This window comes from Cebidichthys violaceus, unplaced genomic scaffold (genome assembly GCF_023349555.1).
Source record: "Cebidichthys violaceus isolate CVI_PGR_0920_01 unplaced genomic scaffold, fCebVio1.0.p SCAF_3, whole genome shotgun sequence".
NCBI lineage: Eukaryota > Metazoa > Chordata > Actinopteri > Perciformes > Stichaeidae > Cebidichthys > Cebidichthys violaceus.
The window spans coordinates 16513569-16537298 of NW_027176483.1; the positions used below are offsets into that span (position 1 = coordinate 16513569).

General features: G+C 43.4%; 1 protein-coding gene across 3 annotated transcripts in view; it reads left to right on the forward strand.

Annotated features, from left to right (window-relative positions):
* LOC137881514 (UPF0606 protein KIAA1549-like) overlaps positions 1-19044 on the forward strand; it is a 37712-nt gene extending 18668 nt beyond the window's left edge. Inside the window, exons 10-22 of one of the 3 annotated variants that reach the window (XM_068723490.1) lie at positions 2539-2716; positions 3600-3784; positions 7059-7285; positions 8344-8480; positions 9297-9311; positions 9740-9945; positions 10689-10918; positions 11798-11942; positions 12027-12350; positions 13521-13573; positions 15317-15465; positions 16060-16214; positions 16734-19044. In XM_068723490.1, the coding sequence (XP_068579591.1) occupies positions 2539-2716; positions 3600-3784; positions 7059-7285; positions 8344-8480; positions 9297-9311; positions 9740-9945; positions 10689-10918; positions 11798-11942; positions 12027-12350; positions 13521-13573; positions 15317-15465; positions 16060-16214; positions 16734-16973 (2244 nt within the window). In that variant the 3' untranslated portion in view covers positions 16974-19044. The remainder of the gene's footprint in view (positions 1-2538; positions 2717-3599; positions 3785-7058; positions 7286-8343; positions 8481-9296; positions 9312-9739; positions 9946-10688; positions 10919-11797; positions 11943-12026; positions 12351-13520; positions 13574-15316; positions 15466-16059; positions 16215-16733) is intronic. The other 2 variants (XM_068723492.1, XM_068723491.1) reach the window with 2 other exon arrangements.
* The last annotated feature ends 4686 nt before the right edge of the window (positions 19045-23730 follow it).

Here is a 23730-nt window from a genome sequence, read left to right on the forward strand (position 1 = left end):
TAAGAGCGCGTCTACTCTCTGTTGTTGAGAGGTTAGACATTACGGAGGTAGAGATACAGAGACATGGGAGGGTAGAAGATTTAGAAATCAGAGGAAGAGGTCGGGCCAAACGCTCAGATAAAAGAGACTTGTTATGGGAGACGAGAGATGCATATTTGAGCTGACCTCATAAAGTCTGAGCACACATGGTGGTCTTTAAACACGGGGGGCTGTCAGAGTGATGAGTATCATTTGTGGCCTAGTAGCAGCCTCACTCTTCCTGACCTTTCTGCATCGTTGTCTCCATAAAACCCACAGAGCAATTTAGGAAAACGAACGACCATATCGATGGCGAGAATTTAGTACTCGCCTCTGTGCTAGTCTTTAATTTTAGACTTTGGCATCCCTTCTATCTTTCAAATATGAATGTGTTATACATAGAAGCCTCACGTGTTTGTGTTCTTTGTAGCCCCTTTTTTTTTTTGCATTTCAAAGACACTCATCTTTGAGTGTCTGTTGAATATAATGAGAGTGAGGTGACTCAGACTGAGCGTCTATGCTTCAGAAGAATCCTTTATCTCGCTCGCTTGCACACACACATACACACACACACACACATACACACGCACACAGACACTATCTTAAACAGATGCCGTAGACAGAGTTTGATAGAATCAATGTGGTGTTGTCACCTTTGAGAATAGCTTATGAGTCTGCCTAGACGGGTAAAAGAGGAGGTTGAATCGGGGTCGTGCAATAACACACATTCACCGGCCGTCTTTCCACTCTAATAAGCATGCATGGACTGGATTAGACCCTGGATGAGAGAGCCGGCCCAGCCGTTTTTCTGTGTCAGCCCAGGCATGACCTGCGCTTTACTCTTTCCAGTAATGCAGACAGCAGACTGTGCTGCGCCTCAGGGCACCCGGAGGGAGACCGCACACACACACACACACACAGACGTATTAGACAACATGGAAAAATATTCAAACAATGGATACTCTCATGGGGATACAGAACGCGAGTCGATATATATCACGCGTGTGCTATTTCTTTATATTTTTCTGTGTGTGCGTGTTTTTGTCAATGCATGCAGATAGTTTTTGTATATAAAGATAATAGACAAAATAATGGAAACACCTCATGTAAGATGCCATGCAGCAATTGTAATTACAGCTACACAGACAAGTTAAGTTAAAGGGGCCTACAACACATACAAATACATCTAATATAATTCAAATATTGAATTATTTCTGTGCCTGAAGACATAAAGTATGTGAGTTGGCACCTATATTTCAAAATGAGTGACGGATCAGAGAGAATCCTTGAATATGGAGTTTCACTTGTTTTATCAGAGGCTTATAGAACAACTTTCAATACATCATATGGCAGCTAAGGTAGCCAAATATTTGGGGCCTGAATTTTGGTTTCTGCAAAATACCAAAAGTGATTAACGTTACAGAATGCCATAGAAAATGAAGCAGCACACCCAGCATTAAAAAATCATCTGTTTTATTAAAATGGGGACACTTCGCTCATTAGAGCCTTCATCAGACTTTACATTTTTAATGTCGAGAGCCTCATCTTCCATGAATCCTGTGTTCATTTTCGGAAACCACTTTTTCCAGTTGCTTCAGCACTGTCTGTAAGCCACAAACTCTGCAGAGGGAAAATATTTATTTTATATTCATTTTATGACAACAAATGGAAACATCAAAATGACAACACGTTGCACACCTGGACTTGAATTGAAGCTGACACTAGTGTTTGTGTGTGTGTGTGTGTGTGTGTGTGTGTGTGTGTGTGTCTGTGTGTGTGTGTGTGTGTGTGTGTGTGTGTGTGTGTGTGTGTGTGTGTGTGTTCTCAAAGTTAGAAGTAAATGGAAAGCAATAACTAATAATTCAGACCCTCAACAACATAATTGGTAAAAAGCTCAAACAAAGAGGATTTCCAGCTTGTGTCCCTGAGCAACGTGAGTGAGTAGTGAGGTTTATTGAGTGACCTTCAGCCTTTTTCCTCCATCTGGATGTTAATGTTTGGAAAAAAGAAATAAGATGTCACGATGTCTGCCAACTGTTTAATAGAGTTGTGGACATCTGTGTAGTTGTAAGACAGCCAACAGGTATATGGGGCTTTTGCACCATTTCCACACAATGTGTCCCCACATGAACCAACATACTAATGCCCCAAACAAATGAGTTTTTACTCATCAACTGTCAGATTCAAGCCTCCTGAACATCACTTTTATCACAAAATATTCATACTCCAGTAGCTCAATGCTAATGATAACAATAATAATATCAATAATAACGATCCATTTTATTTGTTAAGCGCTTTAAAGGGTACTTTACATGGTAAAAACAGCAACAGAAAGGACTCAGGACTTGGATAACTGTGTTCAGAGATGGATTAAAGTTGCTCTATTGACATCTTATTAGTTCAGAAGTCTGTTATTTTATAAATGTCCATGAGTTTAAAGGCATTTCTTTACATCTCTCTGACTCTAAACAGCTAAAAACAATAGTTAGACGAATGACACACTGTGTTCCCCCCCCCTAGGTTGTAAGTGCGAGCCGGCTGGTGGGTGCGGACCACCCCTTGGAGATAGTGTATTTTGTGGAGGGTCCTAGTGGTCAGAGGACGCCTGCAGCTCAAACAGCCAACCTACTCAACAGCCTGGACGTTCAAAGGGCGGCCATCGTCTTGGGATATCGTGTCCAGGGCATTTTGGCACAGCGTGAGTACCACTTGCATATTGGATAACTGACATTCAAGGGCAGCAGAGTGATGTAGTGAATAACAAGATGGCCCCTGACATGGACAAACTAAATTTGAGCTCCCATCTCTACAAGTATGCACGTTGTGTCCTAGAGCAAGACACGGAGTCACTGCCATTATCCTGGGTGCTGGTATGGCATCGAAATAATGTTCTTTTACCTGTGGATGTAGACACAAAGGGTTGACTTTGTTGTGTTGTTGTTGTATGTCTTTGAACACACTGCACTGCAGGGATTATTTTACTCCTTGTTCATGTGAATTGCACTCGATAAAGAAACTTTTCAAGGTCTAGTTGCACCTAACTGAGTTGAGCTGAAAAGGTGTTGGAACAGAGCGACACAAAAACAAAGAGAGACTGGATTGTTCTCAAGCTCCTAATAAGTAATAAAAAAAGAATACAAGCTAGCTGCTGACTCTATGTGTTCCTGTGTATGTTTATAGTAACATTTGAGCTAATTACCTTCCTTTTGTACACGCTGTACCAAAAGCTTGTCTTCCTCATTAAGAATCCAAACAAGGCATGAGTGCCTAATGAAAGCCCCTCAAGGGAGTTCTGCCTCTGTGCCGACTGTGTTCTCTTACGCTACTTTCCCAGGGGATGCAATGAGTGTTAATTAAAACTAATGAAGGTCTGCATTAAAGATTACAGCAGCGAGAAAAGAGCCAACCATGCTGCATGTGTAGCTTAGCATTCTCAGGGTGTTTGTGAACGTGCTTTAAGGCAACAGAGGGATATGCTTGAAACATCGAACCACATACGCAAATGAAACGACTCAATATATTTGTGTCTGAAGCCCGAACTTCAAACTAAACCGTCACTCGCTCCCTCTCTTTGTCTGTAGCCGTAGAGAAGGCGGCGGCGTCGCCCTCCGACGCCGAGAACACCAACACGTGGATCGTCGTCGGGGTCGTGATTCCCCTCATCGTCGTCATCGTCATCATTTCCATCCTGTACTGGAAACTGTGTCGAACAGACAAGCTGGAGTTCCAGCCAGACGCCATGACCTCCATCCAGCAGAGACAGAAGGTAGAGTCGGATCAGCGTCGCACAGAATCTGACTTCACCTCTGACTTCATTCTGTCTTGTGTTTTAAAAGTCTTTTCAGATCTACAATTAATTTTTTTAGTGACACATTTGAAATATTAAAGTTGACAGTAATTAGCACAACAGTCACCCTTGAAGTGTACCGGCTGATGTCTGTATTGCAGGTGTTACATTAGGCTGTAGTGATGCTCTGGTCATACTGGGGTCAAAAATTGACAAAGCAGCGTTCCGAATAAATTATTGATTTAAATATAAGATTATATAAATAAGATGAATGTATATTACTTACTTCCTTACAGAAACATTGCGTACAATAGTTCAACTTTACAGGTGGTTGATAAACACATATTGATTAACACACTATTAGGTTGAGTTATGCAAGGCAGTCGATGTGGAAAGCCAGAATTAAAGGCCACTTTTAAATTCAGATGAACTTCTAATTAATTAGGTGTATCAGTCATTGCCAAGAGTGTGCTGGAGGACTGTGCAGAATCTGGACCTCATCATGTCTTCTTTTAGATGGGTTAGTAAAACTTTTATGAGCGAGACTTATTAGAGGAGATGAGCTGGTTTAGAAGTCGTGATGCTGCTAGTTAATTTAATGGGCCTTGGCTGCTCTTTTATGTTATTCAAATCTTTTTGGATGTTTTCTTACATCCTCTTTCACTTAAAGCGCCAACAACCCTGCCCTTCAGCTCCCTCTCGTCCCATCTTATTTTCAGTTGTGACAATTGAAACACTTGTCCTTCCTTTCTGCCTTCACTTGAAATAGAAATAATGCCATTCGTGTTGCCTCTCGCTTATTAAAAGTAGTATTAAAAGTTTCATTTGCCCTGAAGTTAATTTCCTCTGCTCTGAGGTCCCTCATACAGAACATCCTGATGTCAAAATGTTTTAATACATCAATAAAATGACTGAGAACACATCAGTTCACTTTGAGAGAAACAGGGTCAAGTTTACCAGAGAATCAAAAACCAACAAAGGGTTTTATGACACTGAATAAAGTGCGCATTCAACACACTGTATACAAAATATCAGTGCTAATGTATCGTGATGCTTGAAAGCAGTACCAGTGCCTAAAGCAAGCCCAGGGCTTTAAAAGCCAAGCTGGAGTGTTTTATGTTCCAAGTTCCTAATTTGTGATGCAGTTTAAAAGTGTTTTTTTTTATTTTTGATAGTTACATTAATGAGAAGGAGACATGAAAGATTTATTTTTTTTGTATGGTGAGTTACAACTGGCCTGTTATGGAGGTTTGTTTATGTATTTTTCAGCTTCCTGACTCATCGCTCTGTCTGTGTCTGGCTTTCATTTCCCTCCACTTACATCTTTTATATTGAGTCGAGCTGTGAACTTAACTCTCCAGATTGGGCGAATGCAACTCATCTAATGTGCTGAAGTAACTGTCACTTAACCCGCCCTCTCTGCTTAACACAATCACCTGTCACTCAACACCATTCCCCCTCTCTCAGTCTACTGCCTCCTTCAGAGAATCAAGGACCTCTCTTCAGCAGACTCTCCCCCCAACTAAAAAGGATATAGGTTTTAGTGAGGAGGAAGAGGGGGAGTATGAGGAAGAAGAAGAGGAGTGTGACGAAGAAGAGGAGGAGGAGGAGGAGGAGGAGGTTAAAAGAGGGAAGGTACAAAGCAGTGTCTGGTGGTTTCTAGAAGAGGTAGACAGGACCTAGTCTATGTAGTTGTAGTTGTTTAAATATGTCACAGTTATGTGAAGAACAACACAGTAATTAATAGTTTATAGTCTTTGTTTTGAATTTTGGATAAGTCAGACAGAGTAAATAGCATCACTAGAAATATTCATGCTATCCACCATTGCTTCTGCTCAGACACCAGTAGCTCTTCCCAAGAGCAAACGGACACTGAGCAGTGAGGAGGAAGAAGAGGAGGAGGAGGAAGAGGAAGAAGAAGAAGAGGAAGAAGTGGAGGAGGAGGAGGAGGAGGAAGAAGACAAAGATGAGGAAAAAGAGAAATTGCAAAAGAAAGGAGTTAAAGGAGAAGAAAAAAAAAGACAAGAGAGCAAAACAATGACAATGAAAACAGGGGAGACGAAGAAAGAAGACAGAATGAAAATGTTAACGAAAGGGAGGAGAGCCACGGACGAGGTATACTGTTCAGTAGACAGAGATGTTTAGACGTTAGGATCCTGCTTTACCCGGTTAGGATGTCCAGACACAGAAAACCCAGTATCACAGATTACGGTGGATTTTGCTGTGGATTACCAGATGACTGTGTTGTGAAGTAGTAGATTAATAGACCTTGTTTTGCATGTATCAACTGTTTGTTGTGAGTGATTCCCCAATATACCATCAGACCAGGCTGAGTATTAGTTAGTGAGCAGATGGGGGATGTCACTAGCTGTCAGTCTCAGTGTTAATTCTAATGAAACAGCTTTTACTATTTCAGCTGCAGCTTTCAGAGAGTGGCCTTGTTTATGTGCCGCGGAGAGCAGCAAGCACAAACATATTCTCTCTCTCTCAGGATTAGCAGTTTCATACTGGCAAGCATCACACTAGATTAGCAGCTTTATGCCAATGAGCCTCTTCTAAGCCCGACATTTTGCATCAATAATGTCGGTGAGTGTACTTATAAGTCAGAGAATTACCAGGAGCCATGTCATGTCGCTCCTCTCGACATGTTGGGGCGCCAGACCAGAGTTTCACAAACTGCAAGCACACACAGTGAGATCTGACATCCTCTGTTTACCCTTTTGCTGTCGGAAAGTCCCGAGGGCTTTAGACTCAAATAGTCTCACTGCTTCCATCTTCAGCCTCCATCCCCCACCGCCTCAAAGGAGAGCGAGCAGCTCAGTGTTTCCCCACATCTCTCCCTGTCCCTCTTTTTCATATTCTTTCTTTTTATTAATTAACATCTGTCAGAGCCTCCCTTCTGGACATTCATTCATCGGTCATTCAGTCCAATTATGTCTCATGGAAGTAGGGCTGGGTGACAATTCCAGCTGTATATTTTTGACCTATGTGACGTAAGGTCACACTTAAATACACTTTTTAAAGATTGGATGGATGGATGGAATGGACTTACAGGTTAATGTCATGATGCCAAAGTGTCATATTGAAATGATTCCACTTAAAAATGATGAATACTACATTACTAAATATGTTCCTGTCATTAAGTATATAATAACAGTATTGTTAATCATTTCACACACCCTATCTTCCCACTTTATTACCTTTTCCTATGTCCTAAAACTGAATATTCCTTCTCCTCTGCCTCTGTCCTCAGTTGCAGGCTCCCAGTGTGAAAGGATTTGACTTTGCCAAGCTGCACCTTGGCCAGCACAGTAAGGATGATGTCATGGTGATCCAGGAGCCCGCCCCATCGGGGCCCGGCCCTGGGCCCCTCCCCCTGTCCCTTAAAGATGGCCTCAGTCCGTCTGAGAACGGGGAGATCCCCACGCCCATGTCCAAAAGCTCCACCAAGGCGTCCCGCAGCGGTCGAAGACGAGAAAGGTCAGTGCTGCTCGCGGTACGGGGCAACTTAGACTCTAACAGACCAATAGTGAGTCGAAATAAATGTGAAGAAATGAGAACATTAAATGACATTAGGTTATGTCTGTATGTGTTATGCTGTCATAGATTACACAACAACAGTTAAATAATTAGCACCAGCAGTCCATTGTCACCAGATTACTCATCATTCTTCTCTTATTTCCCCCACCACCTCATCAAAACACTAGAACTGTGTTTTGTTTTTTTAATCCTCTATGTTATGAAGATACTAAGATATTTATTATATGTTTTTGTTTTTTCATCACATCACTCTGATTTTCCACCCACCTCAGTTGGGACAGTCAGTCAATCTGACAAAAAGCTTTTGACAGATCCTGCGATCAATTATTGATGCTCTGGACATTTAGGTTCTTCGTTCCCTCTGGCAGTCTGTCTATTTTTCTTACAGTATATCAATTTAAGGTGTAAACCCTTCTGCTCTGCTGTTAGAAGATTGATTTTGCCCTACTTTAGGTAGTTTAAATTAATATACACATACTATATTTACTTGAAATTTACAGTTCTTGTTATATTTGTAATTACAACGTTAATGAATATGTGGATCATGACCAACATCTCCCAGAACGCTACCTGCTCTAGTTATATGTAATGGACATAATATAAAACACATTAGCACAGCAGATATTTCTTAATGCATGAACTTCTGTCTTCATTAATAATGTCCATTACACCGGCCTTGTTTCTGAGTGGGGGGATTGAAATTGGTTGTTTCTCCTCACTTGACAGCCAGCCAGGACAAATTCATCAGGAATTTAATAATTCCGTCAGTGGAAATACTTTTTAGCATGTGGCACTACAAGCTTCAAATCATATTAGCATTTCTTAGAAGTCTCCTCAGCTTTTATCTTTCTGGAAAAGCACTATTTTCGATTTATGCATGGCATTTCAGCATGCTAGTGTGTTCTTGGGCTTCTATTATTTATGTAAGTGTGTGTGTGTGTGTGTGTGTGTGTGTGTGTGTGTGTGTGTGTGTGTGTGTGTGTGTGTGTTCCCTCTAGGATCTCGCCGTCTGACGGTGACTCTGTGGTAAGTGACCGTTCCAGCGAGCGGGAATCAACTGAAGAGAACCTGAGAGCTCACGCCACGCCCAACGACAGCAAGCACAACCGTAAGGTTCCCATCAATGTTTTAAATGGCAAGTAGCCTTGGCAACACTCACATCACTCCTCCAAACACAGGGGGGGAGGGGGGGATTGGGCGGACACAAAGAGACCAACTCCAGCTGGCATGATTTGATTGACAAGAGGGCCAGAATGAGGACAGGGGAGGCTTTAAAGGGGTTGAGAAAAGAGGAAGACAGAGAAAAAGTGCAGCGTCAACCCAAGCAGTGACATAAAGATTACAGAGGGGAACGGTGAAGGTAAAAGAAACACAGGGTAGGAACTCTATCCGGTGGTCCATAGAAGTCCTGAGAGGGGAAAAATAGCTGAAGTTACTCTATCTGACAGCCTGTTGATAGATTGGAGCCTGCAATGCCGGTCAGAGACTACGTGCTGGAGCCAGAGGCATTCAGGCAGACAGAGTCCAGCCTGACTCACCCACAGAGGAATGGTCTCTGTTTTGTTATTGATAAATCTCCGCCTGGGACTGTATATGCTCTGCTGCAATGTTTAGAAGACGGTTGTATATGAGACACTCAGTATTATGTCTTTCTGCTCATTCAGCCCGTGTTCACCAGAAGCAGCTCCTTCCCTTCTTCTCTTTGATTAATGAACCTCACAAGAGAAGCTTTTATCAGCTACACGAATGCATTCTCCAAACTTGCTGTTCCCTCCCTGTTGTCCTTTTTATTTCTAAAAGTTTAAACAGCTCTCATGGTGGCACTCCTCAATTCCCCAGGCTGTTTCTAATTTGTATTGTCAATATACAGCAACCACTTCTATCTTAGGTGCTTTTATTTGATCTTTTTCTCCTCAATAAATCTATCTTTCCTTTCTATTGCGGTTTGCAGGCAAGAATAGAATTGGTAAGAGTCTGTCCTCTTTCCGTCTGTGTCTCCATAGACCTCAGGCTTGACCTCCAGCAGCTGTGTCTGTGTGTTGTCTGTTTGTTTCTGTGGTAGTTTTGTGCTCAGCCTTGCTCTCACCATCCATCACTGTCCGCTGAGCTGTCAGTCACAGTGTCGAGAGAATCAACTTCACAAACAAAGGCAACGCCATTGTTTGAAAAGAGGTTTAGCTTTTGGAAATAGAAATCAGAGTTCATTTGTATGTCGCCACCGGAAACATTTGCTCCACACGTTTGTTCCAAGCGATATTTTAAATGTAGTCAATTAGATAAAAGGGTAAATGTTTTCGTACAGATCTTAACGCAGTAGTCATCTGAGTACATTAGCATTTAGACTTGCAATGACTCCACTGAGCTGAGTTATGACCTCTTGCTTTCCTTCCTCAGGTCCTCCTCCTATGAATGGTACAAATGAGCAGCTGTCCTCAGCCTCCATCTTTGAACATGTTGATCGGATGTCTCGTGCCACAGATGCAAGCAGGAGACTCCCGAACAAAATCCAGCTTATCGCCATGCAGCCCATGCCTGTCCCACCACTGCACAGCCCCCCCATCAATGGCAAACTGTCTGACACCAACCAAATCAACAAAGAGGTTGGCTCTTCTCACTCCCCTGCTTGGCAAAAACTGATCCACTGATTAGCAAATAGATTCATTCAAAAGTATAAAGCTGATTGATTCTTTAAAATATTAAAGACAATCTGCTAATGTGAAAGGACGATTTAAGAATGTTCTTGATGCTGGTGGGGCTTTATTCTAGGATTCAAGGATCATTTATTGTCATTATGCAACACAGGAATGCACAAGGAAATGCAGTTGCAGCCCATTTGCAACACGAGAAGAACATGCCAAACAAAACAAAAACAGTAACGCATTCTGCTCTAAAGAAACTTATTTCTAGAAAATTCATCAAACTAGTGCAACACAATTTGAACAATGCACAAGACTCATTGTGAATCATCCCCCAAAGGACTGGCAACACTGTCATCTGCTCCTGTTCAATGTTCTTCTTTAATACAAAGGCAAATTACAAATTACCAAATTGGCTCCTTGGGAGGGACAGAGGAATCAATGATTTGAATTACTTTTATCAGTTTAATACAGAAGACCTTATAGGAGCAGATGACAGCATTGCAAGTCCTTTAGAATATTTAATATACTGGTTAAAATATTATTCCTGATCTGATGCTGCTGTGGTTCTTGTGATTTGTCACTAAAGATGTGTACTGTATGTGCATGAAATAATGTCATCCTGCTTGTTGAAGTCTTCACTCATCTGCAGCTGGTCTAATCTGTGCATATTTGAAAGATGGTGTCTAATGAGGTAATTGTTTCAGATCCAGGTAGCATTGAGGCACAAGTCAGAGATCGAGCACCATCGTAACAAGATACGCCTGCGTGCCAAGAGGAAGGGCCACTACGACTTCCCTGCTATGGACGACGTGACGAGTGGCCTCGGAGATGCGAAGGACCAGGATCGCATCTATCAGAAAGCACAGATACAGATCGATAAGATCCTGGACCCGGATGCCCAGATGCCCCCCGTCTTCATGGATTCCAAGAAAAGGTTTGGGTCATTGCACTTGTTTGGTTTTGTGGTGGACAAGTTGATATGTGTATGTGGGTTTTGTAGGGCTGGCTACATCTGACATCTACTCTGGTTTTAAAGGAACAGTTCACCCCAAAATCAAAAACACATATTTGTCCTCTGACGTTTATTCTTCAATTGTTTTGGTGTGATTTGCCTAGCTTTGGAGATATTCGCTGTGGAGATGTCGACCATCTTTCAAATATTATGGGACTACATGGCACTTGGCTTGCGGTGCTCTAAGTGCCAAAAAAATACATTTGAAATTGTTTTATTTTGAAACTCAACAGCAATGTCTCTTTCCTGAAATCATTGACTCGTTACTCAAAATTATCCACAGACCTGCTTGTGAGCAGTTTCATGTAGGAACTATTTTATTTATTCAGAAATACACCCATAAACGACATCACTGTGCAGAAGGAAGCTTACCCATCCTCTCCTAGCACCACTGGTCTAGCTAACGTTACAGCTCAGCTGAAGAAGTCGCTATTAGTGTTTACATCTCCGGCTGCCATGAGCACGAGCCTCTCATCAATGAGTAGGTGCACACTTCTTACTGCGCGATGATATGGTTGGCGGGTGTAGTTCAGTAAAAAGAAAATAGTTACAAGTACTGTATGGTACTTGGCTTTGAGAACCACAAGCCAAGTACCATACAGTCAGAAGGCAGACGTCTCTACGGCCAATATCTCCCAAACTCACACCGAAACAATCTAGATTGATGCATAGCACTACAGGTGAGAGGAAAAACATTTGTTTTTGATTTTGGGGTGAAAATCAAAAATCAAAAACATGTCCATTTAAGTAAATTAAAAAGTACTGATGAATACATTAATGAACATTTCTTCACTTTCTCAGTGGTCGTGGGCGGCGCTCTCCCAAACAGAGAATGAAGGAGCAGCTGAATGGAGGCCTCATGGAGGCAGACAAAGACCACCTCATCACCGAAGACAGTGACGCTGTTTACCGAAAGTGTCCTGGAGTCAACAATGTGGCCTACGTGGTGAGTAGTACAGGAGAAATATGTACACTCTTACAAATACCATATATCCTCTAACTGTCTGTAAACGTGTCGTGTTTATTCCAGTCGGACCCTGACCAAGGCCCAGGATCCCCTCACAGGAGCCCCTCCCCCACCGATGACGTCTTCCTGGGTCCCGCTTCCTCTCCTCCAGGCCATGCCCCTCCCCCACCCCCCTACATGCCTCCACAGCCTTCCATTGAGGAGGCGCGGCAGCAGATGCACTCCCTGCTGGACGACGCCTTTGCCCTCGTGTCGCCCACCTCTCAGGGCAGCTCAGCAGGGATCACTCTCCCCGGGGTCAACACCAACCCGCCTGTCTCCAGCCCTCCAGGCCGTGGCCCCAGACCTTGGGGTCCCTCTTACCCATCTCTCGGTCCTTTCCCTGGTGTAAGTAGCCATCAACATCAAATCATGCTGCTTTCACATTGTGTTAGCAGCAAATGGTTCTCCTTTGCGTCTATGCTTTTGCCGGTATATGTTCCTGCAAAATGTATTCTGTCACTAATCTGGGCCCAGACTAAAGCGGGATCGGCTCCCTGTTACAGCAGAACAGCAAAACAGTGAAGAGACGCATGTAAAATCCTAAGTATTCACTATCTCCTCCCTTTCTCAAGCGTTTTCCAGCTCATTCGCAGCGTGAGCCCTATAGCTTCATGTTTAATCGTGTCCTCTTAGCAAACTAATCAGTTAAGTATTCCTCCATCTGTCGCCCCCAGTGAAGCTGCGACCTTACAACCCCCGTCAGCTATCTGCAACTCCTAAGACTCTACAGGAATGTTATCTGCATGTGCTTGATCTGCATTAGCGCCTGTTAGTGTAGTGTAAGCTTGTATTTGTTTTTGTACTTATACTATATATTTGACTTTAAAAAAAACGCCATCAGTATTTTACAGACAGTCCAAACTCTCATTGGAAAAATAGAAGTATCATGTTTCCCGGTTATGATATGATGTGTTATAGTAGTAACACTTAACACATTCCTATCGTGCCTATAGCTTCATTCTCACTATGGTAGCTGAACTTCTCCCTCGCGTTCTTAAAATGTCTACTTAAATGCATCTCACAGCTATCATCAGCCATTAATCACTACTCTTTCTCCGAGAGTCCAACACCAGCGTTCACCCAGGGGACAGATGCAGAGAGAAACTCAACAGTGAGCAGCGGAGCCATAAAAAGCTATTTGCTGGTTCTGCTTTTGCAGGTTCAGTGCTTTAATATGCTGCCAAAGGTCAGCTGTTAAAAAAAAAAAAAGAAGGCTACCCAACAAAACCATGCCTGGTAAAAGCAACAATGTGTTTGAAGGGAGTCCCACTGCCCAAATATATACTGCACACAGCAACAGACACAGCACTGCTTTGCATTTATAAGAAATATCAACACCCTCTGTGAGCTGTCTTTGCATTAATTGCAGTATTTGTATCATCTTTGTCTTGATACAAAGCTGTGACATATAAACATTTTAATATTTCATTAGTTGATTGTACCTGATTGTCTTCGTCGTGACCATTGTTGCTCACTTCCTCCTAAGCACTGTGTGTCTCTCCCTGTCTTCCTCAGAGGTTCACTGAGCTGAGCTTGTCCCCTCCTCCTGTCCAAGGCCTGACGCCCAGGTTAGTAGAGCGGTCGATGAAAATTGAGTATTCGTGTATGAATTAATAAATAATATGCCTCTTTGATGTTCACCTCTTCCACCACTTTACCAGTGGGAATGTTTTCCTTTAGGTGGACCTCACGAATAGCGAAGGAGGAGTTCTATTTATTTTATTGCATTAATGGATCAGGTCCAAACAGTCTCTGAACTGGCTCCCCAAAGACCAACGTATCATCAGCAGCTGTCAGCCACACGTGGTTGTTTAGCTGTGAAACAGTTAAACCTTATACACCCGTAGGTCCCCCATTTGGACGCAGAGTACATCAAAACTTAGAGAGTTTTGTGTTAAAAGTAACTGGCAGAGAACCCACGAAGAACGAATATAGTGATGTTATAGTTCTGCAGAAACCTCAGCGTCCTGGGAACAACATGAACTAGGTCACTTCTACATGAGACAAACACATCTCCCATCAGCCAAGCAAACAAATAACAAAATATCATAAATCATACTCGATATGACTGGGACAGACCGGAGAAAACAGCTGCTACACTCCGTTAGCAACGTGCTACCTACGAACATGCCGCATGAAAAAGCACGAGCGCCTGACGGAGATTACGGACATAGTTTCCATTTCTCTCCCCGGTAAACCATCGCAGAGATATTCAGCTTCGAACACAAAAAGTCACACAGCTTTCATCGAATATTGTACTTACTTTTGGTCGAATCGCAGCGAAAAAATGGAATATCTCCGTACTTCCAACGCATGTTTGTCCAGCTGCTGGTGCTCCGTGTGAATCCGTTCGATTCGTGTCTCTCCGACACTCCTCGGATTCTTGAGAGGGTTGGAAGCTCAGCAAATCAGATTTCAGAGCTGGACCTTTTTGAGCTTTATTGGCTAATAGTGCTGTCAATCATCTAGTTTTCAATTCCAGGCAATTCTATTGGCTCCTACGGTTCGAAGGATGTCTCAATGGTGAAAATCGGAGAAGGGGGGGCTGAGATACAGCCCTGAACAGAGAGTCTGAAGCAGGATTTGACCTTAAACTAAATAACTAAAAAGGGCATAGAAAGAGCTTAAAACACTCAAAAAAGGTCCAATCTTCGGTCTATTGATTCAATGAACATCATGAGTGATACATAGAAGTGATATAGAGTGTTTTTGAATTTAAAAAATACTTTTTTATTCAAATATTGGAATATTTGATCAGTTTTCTAATTTGAAATGCTCTATATTTCATAAATGTTTCACTGTATCTATGTATAGCTGTGTATATAGAGCCTATATCAGTTGTTCTAAGAGCCCAGCATATTAAAAGTCTTGGATACCCATACTTTCCAAAAAACAATACCCTAAAAGTGCTGTTTTTCAAGATCGAGCTTTTGAGTTTTCCAAGTTCTGCTGTGTTCCATCCTTATCTTATGTGAACCAGTAACATGTATTCTGATAGTTCCATGATTTTTCTCATCTCAAAAATATATTAAAAAAAATTATTATTTTTTTTATTTTTTTATTTTTTTTTATACAATTAATTAGGTATTTCTTATCTTTATTCGAGCTGAGGCCTGCAAATAGGCCTCGTTTTTATTAAAGAGTGTGTGAACAGCATGAGACCAATTTGATGGTTATCTTTCGTGCCACATACAGAAGACACTGTGGAAGCTATTGATATGACGGTGTAGAGACTGCGACTGAGAAGAATTCCAATAAATCTGTCACAATACATGTTTCATTAAATCAAAGTGCATGTGTTTGTGTTTCAGACAGGGCCTTGGCTCCAGCTATCTGCCACCAGGAGAAGCTGCAGGGCAGTGTGAGCAGCTCCAGCCGGACAGCCTGTACTCCAGCAGGGGCCTCTACGCCGATGAGCTGCCCTCGTCTGCCCGACCGCGACCAGTAGGGGGAACTACAGGTACAAGTGCAAAACACAGGCAGACACAAACATGACTCCTGTTACTGTTTGGAGTCACATGTAAACAAAGCCCACGGCATGCATTCGTCTGAATCTCATTTCCACGGCTTACATCTTCATTTCAATACGAGAAATATATTTTCATTTGGAAAGACAACATTTGTCAACACTTGAAGGTTGATAAGCATATTTTTTGTCTGTAGACAGAGTTTATTTAGGATGACTTCTGGATGTAGGCCACAGCGCTGTTCCTTGATACAGACAAACACCTCCACCCCATAAACCTGTCAGACTGAAAGAGCCCTGTCTCTCTCTTAAATTATTAAAGCAGCTAGCGTGATGCTGCTGCCATCATGTGACTTACGCTAATAGAAATGGAATCTGGCATTTACTATAACAGAGTGCAGCACAGCAGAGACAGAGTGCTCCTCACACTGCGGTGATTGCATCAAAGTATGTTAAAGGGGCTGCTGAGGATTGAGTGTCACTGTAGCTCTGGTGTGTGTGTGTGTGTGTGTGTGTGTGTGTGTGTGTGTGTGTGTGTGTGTGTGTGTGTGTGTGTGTGTGTGTGTGTGTGTGTGTGTGTGTGTGTAGGCGCCCAGCTCCATCATCTTACACAGGTGGGATTGTCCAGCCGGATGAATGGTTACCCGGCTGGGGTCAGGGCGGCTCCAGGGCAGAACGGAGGCATTGGCTGGAACCACTACTACGGGGAAAACTTCTCCAGGGCAGAGCCTGAAAAAGACGCAGTGAGTGAATCGCAGATGTAATTCTTTCAGATATTGTCTGTGCATCTAAAGCCTAATATACAGTAGCGTTTTCTTCTGTGCCATATAGCCATATGTTTGCTCACCAAATGTATATCAATCCATGGCGGGAAATAGTCCCCAACAAATGCACTATTTCATCCGGTTTGAGGAATGTTTGCTAAAAACAACAGTGCCACAAGTTTTAGTAAATTTCCAGGCTTTTTATGAAATGAAACTATGTATTTGTGACCTCGTCTTAAAAATAGACCTCTTCAGTAGGAATGAATGGGCTGGAGGCTGGCTAGACAAGAGAAAGCTGAAAATATTAAGAGAGAGTTTTTGTCTTCTCTTTAATTCTCTCTCCTGTGTATGTTTATGGTTATGCTTATATTGTATGTGTCGCCCCTTCTCTCACAATCTCTAGTTCTGTCACTTGAAATGTTTCCTCTGTTTCCTTCTCAACTGTTTTTCCTCCGCTTCCTCCCTATCCTTCTCTTCGCCCTTCCTCTCCGCCTTCAGTTCCTGGACTGTCCTGACTACACGTCCTCCTCTGTCTTCCAGACGCCCAGAAGTGGCATCAGGGAGCCTTCCGCGCCCCCCGTCCACCTCGACAGCCCGGGGGTGGGATATCTGTCAGCCCCGCCTCCCCTGGATACATCTCCTCCCACCCACTCCTCTGCCTCCCTGATCAAGGCCATCAGGGAGGAGCTGCTGCGACTCTCCCAGAAGCAGGCGGCTGTGCCCAGCTACCACAGCTGAAGGCCCGGCCTCCAGTCTGCAGCTTTCACCAGTCACGCCACTGACCCCCTGACCCCCCGCCCGCCTGCTTCGTTTAATCTGAAACTACTTCCCGTGGAAGTCCCCGAGGGTGTACAGCAGAGAGATAGTCCTGCTGGACTGAAGTGAAGAGGTGGTTAATGGAGATTCCTAACTGAAGGACAGGATGGTTGATACAGAATCCGATCAACTGCAGTATGTCAAATCAGAGACAGTGTTGTGAAGTGAAGAACAACATGGACAGTAAATGCTGGACCCATGAGATGACGTGACGCGTGTCTGTCCTGGTCCCCTCTGTGGATCAGGGAATGATCATGCCACGTCCAGGACCTATTTGAGATGTTGCTGCATTTATTCAGACTCAGTATTCTGTGTTACTGTTTCATTCTCATGCTGCCTTCACTAAACAGTAATACCCCCTAAGACACATCTCATTTAAGGATTTTTAAACTTTTTTTTACATTACTTAAACTACCATACAGGTACTCTGTTGTGTTTTCCGATGCAGGCCCTTAACCTCTTCATCACCATCAGGTGCTACTTCATGTTTCCTGCCATGACGAGCCGTGCTATGCCTTGTCACTGTGATGACGTCGACCCGACCCGATCCGTTGTACAAGCCTCCAGTAAGGTTCAGACAGTAGGCAGCCATAGAGACTAGTGACACTCATTAACACTACCCAGTCGTTCCGGACTCACTGCAGCAGCACACTTAGTCTGATGTTGATATTCTGTGATCTCTTGACTTGCAGTACTTGCTTGGGGTTTTTTTTGTGGACAACTTGCATTCATGTCCCGTGTTTTTATTTGTGTTTAGTAGCTAACAGACGGCTAGACCAACATGAGAAAAATGGCCTTGAAATCACGTTCATTTTCAAACAGGACTTGTGAGGCAGGTGTTTGAGATGCAGCCACAGATGTGTTGCAAATAATAAGTGAAGATTTCCAGTGTGTACTTGACAATAAGGGTGTATTGTGTTCGGTTGTAGTTTGATGCACTGTATGCAGACTACTTGGTACAGCTCAGGTCGTTCAAAAGAGATTCATTGCGGACAAATCAGTGATCATTTGATTATGTGGAAGAACTGTTAATGAGGGGAAAGTCACAAAGACCAGTATTCTTTTTTATAACATTAACCTGTATTTACTATGTACTGAACCACCATCTCTGTTTAATGCAGTATTCAACCTTTTCTCTGCCTTTTCGTTTGCACAGGAAGGAAAAGTGTACTGTATTTGTTGTCATTCATGGTTTACTTCAACCAGTCATGTTTGCGTTTTTTATTTTTTAAATGTCTTTGGATTGTCCTTGCCTCATGTCATTGTGTTCCTCTTACATTTATCTTAGTCATCGTACTGTTTTTTTTGTTTTTTTTCTACATGCCCCTCCCCCGACATATTGTGATGTTTTGGGGCCTCAAGTGATATTTTATTTAAACAAAATAAAGGTGAAAACGATGAATTGTAAAGCAGGGCTTGAGAATATGTTTCAGTAGATTATAAAACATTTTGTCAGCGAGTTGAAACATTCCACAGATGTTACCCGAGCGAAGGTTATGAAGCAGCCTAAAATACAACAGCATTCAATTCTATAAAAGACGTAAATATTACATTCAGGCTGAGGACCTGCTGCCGCTTACGAGAGCACCAGGATGAAACTTCATTCAGGAAAGAAACAACAACAAATATTGTCATTGTACGGAGTCTCCTTTGAGATGCAGGGAGATGGTTTAGTGTCTGGTTTCCCGTCTCACCTCATGTGATCATGTTTTGTGTTACCAATCTCACACTGTATGCCTCCATCTGCTGGTTTTGTACTGTAACAACAGCCCATCCACCTGTGTTCATCTTTCATTCATTATGATACTATTTTAGTTTTTTTTGGTGTTGTTGTTTTTTTCATCTCTTTCTACATCTTGTATTTTGTAAAAATGATCTGTTGGCTGGCCCAACCTCATGTTTGATTGACGTTGCATGTTTAATTATTGTATTTCTTTTGTTCGTTTTTTGAGCATGCTGTTCCAAAAATTCTTGAAATACAAAAGAAACTTTCACTCGATTGTTGTCCTCAAGTTTTAAATTCATAACCACAAGTGGATTTGATGTGTCGGCACAAATTGAGTTCTCACACATTATCATTACGTGAGTAGACTTGATAGGGGCACCAGTGTATTCTCATTCTATTCCACCCTGAAGGTGAGATACATGTAGATTTGGAGTTGAATAGCTGAAACACATCATGCACGCTTCATCATATCTCACGTCATTCATTCTATACCAAAGCGCCCTCGCAGGTGTTGTACTTCCCTCAAACATCCAGAGGGTGTCAGTAGGTTACAAGAAAAACCAAATCCACTCGTTTCACAACAGAGACTGCTCCCCTGGCTGCTGATGATGTAACCACTTCCTGAAGGTGTTTCTGTGAGTCTGAAAAGAGCTTATTGTATCTACTCTTCATTATTATTGTGGCATTTGTGGAGGATTAATGGTTGATGATTCTGATATCCAATATAATATATTTGGTCTTTATATTACAGTACAAGCAATAGCTGGCAATAATCTATTCATATCGATGGATATAAATGGAGAGCAGCATGTGTACAGTGGTAAAGCGTGCACTATCACTGGAAACAATGCAGTGTTTTCCCTTCTGTTGAGGGTTTGTACTGTTGCTTCCACTTGTGCCAAAGGAGTACCTTCCTGGGCATATATTGAGTTGTGTCTCATCTCATCAGATGCGTCTCCCCTCTAATCCTATCAGGAGCCAAAGCCACCGAGTGAAGCAGCTAAACGGTCGGCAAAGCTCCCAAACTCCCTCTGCAGGGCTTGGACCGCACACAACTCAGCAAGTAATGGACGGTGCACACACTCGAATAGTCACTGCATTGATCTTTTCATGGGTCCGATTGTGTTTGTGTGTATATATATATATATATATATATATATATATATATATATATATATATATATATATGCAATAATTGATGACTACTCAGGCGATCACTTGCTGCTGCAGCTGTGTCTCCTTGGCTCTGATCTCCTGACAGTCCCAAGCTGTGTACCTCTGGTCTCTACCATGACTCTGTGTCCACAGGACAGCACTGCAGCTAGAGAGGCTATTCAACGTAGCTTCCACATGTTAAAAAGCCTGTAGCATGTCAGTGTATATTCAAAGTGATCATCTTTGATGTCAGTATTTATTATCCATATAAATGCTACTATTGTACTTTTTGTGTATGCATTATTGATTTGTCATTTGTTCCAAAACTTGTGTCAGATTTGACATGCCTGTATGTTTCTGTCCCTGTGGATGTATTCTTGTTGCTCTATTCATGCTGCTAGCTCAGTGTCTTTTTCTACTCTGTCTTGTCTCCTGCAGGGCTTAAGAGTGTCCCGTCCCGTTCTGTCTGGCTGCCTCTGGCCCTCCTTGTGGGGTCTAATACCCCCTTCCACACACACACACACACACACACACACACAGTAATCCTGTCTGTGTGTTGTCCCGTCCCAGCTCTGCTAGCTGAGTCCAGCCCGACCCAGCGTAGCACAACAAGAGCACACCCAGGAGTTAATCTGGATCATGACGGTAATTACTGACCGGGTGTCCGGCCTGTAGGAGGGTGCAGGGGAGCGAGCACTTGTCCACTAAGGGAGGAGTCTAATAGCCAATTCTTTCCACTGACCTTGGAGAAAACTATGAGGGAGGGAGGGAGGGAAGGAGGAGAGAAACAGAGAGAGAGAGAGAGAGAGGCAGAGCAGACCCAGCCATTAGCATACTGACAGAGTTCCAGCACTGCAGATCTCTCTCTCTCGCTCTCTCTCTCTGTTTTTTTTTTTTAGTCTGCCGGTGAGAGACAGGACGACGAGGAGAGCAGGGAGGAGGAAACAAATCCTTTGACACATGAGAAAAGAGGATAGCTGCCTTTTTCACTGATCCCAGCACAGATTCAGAAGCACTTGTGAGTAGACTGCTATCAGCTTGCCATTCACTGTCTGTGTTACATCTCAGGAATAGGAATTTCCTTATGCAATAGGAAGAGTTTCTCAACCGGAGCTGACAGGGATGTTTTCCCACAGTGTCTGTGATTGTAACCAAAGTGTTTGTTTTCTCCAGTAGGGCGACTGAGCTCAATGCAGTCTAGTTGCAGACATTTGTTTTGCTGTATGTACAGTATCTGTGTGTGTGTGTGTGTGTGTGTGTGTGTGTGTGTGTGTGTGTGTGTGTGTGTGTGTGTGTGTGTGTGTGTGTGTGTACACATGGCCACCATAGCACATGTTCCTCCAGCTGCCTGTCAGAAACAGACATTCCTGCGGTTTGATGAGGATGAATGAGCAAGTATTTTAGCGGCATGCGCCGATGGCGTCCTTTATGGCCATAACCCTCGTTGCAGTGGGAGGATGTGGTCACAGCCCTCCTTGTTTACCAGTGTGGCTTTTTTTTAATTATTATTATGCAACCCTCTGCATGCTGCGTCGTTACACAGCCTCGGAGCTGCTGCTTATGAATCAATGGCATCAGGAGGGGTCTGGCTAACAGAGACACTGCAGCAAGCCAGGCATCTCCTGCAGCATCCAGCTATGTGCCAACTGGCACCGCTGTCACCGAGCGATGTCACTGTTCTCACTTTCAGAGTCTCACTGTGTGTGTGTGTGTGTGTGTGTGTGTGTGTGTGTGTGTGTGTGTGTGTGTGTGTGTGTGTGTGTGTGTGTGTGTGTGTGTGTGTGTGAATCTTAACAGGGGGAGTGGTGCGGTCGCAGTTTACCCAAAACTCAACACATCCATCAACCAATATCTGATCAATCTTTTTCTCCTCTTTTTATGATCACAAGTCCACAAGTCCAGTGGTGATGATGTCACTGCAGCTCCTCTTACTGTCTAAACGCAGACCCCCGACTCTCTCCCTTCTCTCCCATCATCATCTCCCCTGCTCCCTCTCCCCAAGCCCTCCCAGTTAAGGTTATCTTAGCGCTGTAATTGGGTCATTTTCTCATTTCTCTGTGTGATATTGCCGTCAGGGGGGGCGACAAAAGGTTGTGAGGTAAGGGTTACGTTTTGAAGCGTGTGTGTGTGTGTGTGTGTGTGTGTGTGTGTGTGTGTGTGTGTGTGTGTGCCATGAGCAAACACGTCTGACGTAACGGAGAGGAGGCGTGGACCCCCAGCGTCGTCTGTTTTCACAACAGATGACCAAGCAGCTGTGGGAGGCAGGAGGGAAGGATGAGGGTGAACAAAGAATATGATAGTGTTTTGGGGTTTTTTGCCCAGTGGCTAGTGCTGCCCTGCTTGCTGCTGCATGACACAGAACCGTATTTTCTCTGCGGTTAGAACCAGAAGCAGCTGCTCGTGTTGCACCGTCACACTGCGGCGTGTCAGGTCAGGTGACTCTCGCTTACACAAACTCTTTTCTTTTTTCGCCATGTGGGACGATCCCTGTCCTCAAGGTTGTGATGCAGGTTATCTCCTGTCTCCCTGCGCACCAGGCTCCGGCGTATCAGAGTACACAGTGTGATATTGTGCCGCACTGTGCTGAGTAGGAGGCAGCGCTCATGTGATGTCCAAAGGGGAGGTGAATAGCTGTCATTCATAAGAGAGCGCCCGTTTGCTCGGCAGCTGCCCTCCGCTCTGCCTTCAGACACTGATCCTGCCAGTCAGCTGCTGCCCCCCCCCCCCATACATTAAACATGTTGATTGCACTGTGATAAGTGGTGTGGTGGAGTGCTCTTACAGTAGCTTATTGAGCTTGTTTCATGTTTTTTAGCCTCCATTTCTTCAGCAAACACAGAAAAGATTTTGTTTTCTCATGTCATCATATATGGGGTAAGATATTATACTGTACTGCTATACTCTGGATACCAGCACATGTTATTGAAATTCAATGCAGCCAGTAGAATCATTCTACTTTAATTTCGTCCTATTAAAACAACAAATATGGCAATGAGGTGTACAAAACGCACACTTTTATACAAAAGTGGCGCACTACGTGGAGTTCAGTGGCAGAGGTATTTTGTTCAACTTTATAAGGCTGCCCGGTGTGCTACAGCTGATCATCTGACTGCGTTAATCCCTGCTGGCAGACACTGGATCTCTCTGCTCGGCTGTCCTGCGGTCCACAGCCTCTGGATGTTTTCAGAGCCGTCAGCAGCAGAATGCAGCTCTGGACTCAGGATAAGTCAGCGCTATGCTAGTGCGAGTGTGTATGGGAGTGAAACCATTTCACCAAGTGCATTTCACCTGTTTCCTGCACCTGAACTGTATTTTTATATACTTGTAGAGCTTCAGTATTGCTGTTTTGTTTTTTGTATTTTTTTTGTATGTCCACACGATAATCAGCAGATAATCCTGTTAAACTATTATCTCTTTAATAGCTTTGTTTCGGACAGCAGATGGACACTGCAGGGGTGTATTTAGTGTGGTCTGACTGTTCCGTTGTATATCAGTGTGTCCACTATGAAACATAGTTAGAAACATTCTTCGCATCTCCCTCCATCTTCTTTTGCATTTCATCCAACAACTCGCTATACCCATCATGAGCAACTGCACCCGTCACACCTTGTTTATTCTCATGTGAAGCGGATTATCTTGGGTCAGTGCTTGGTTAATGACAACTTCATCCACTTTTAACAGCTTCTTACTGGCCTTCATGTTCCTCCTGAGCTGAGAGTTTAGACAACCTAATCAGCGGACATCAGCGAAATGCAGTGTGCTGTGGTCACAGTTAAGGATGCAGAGATGTCACTTTGT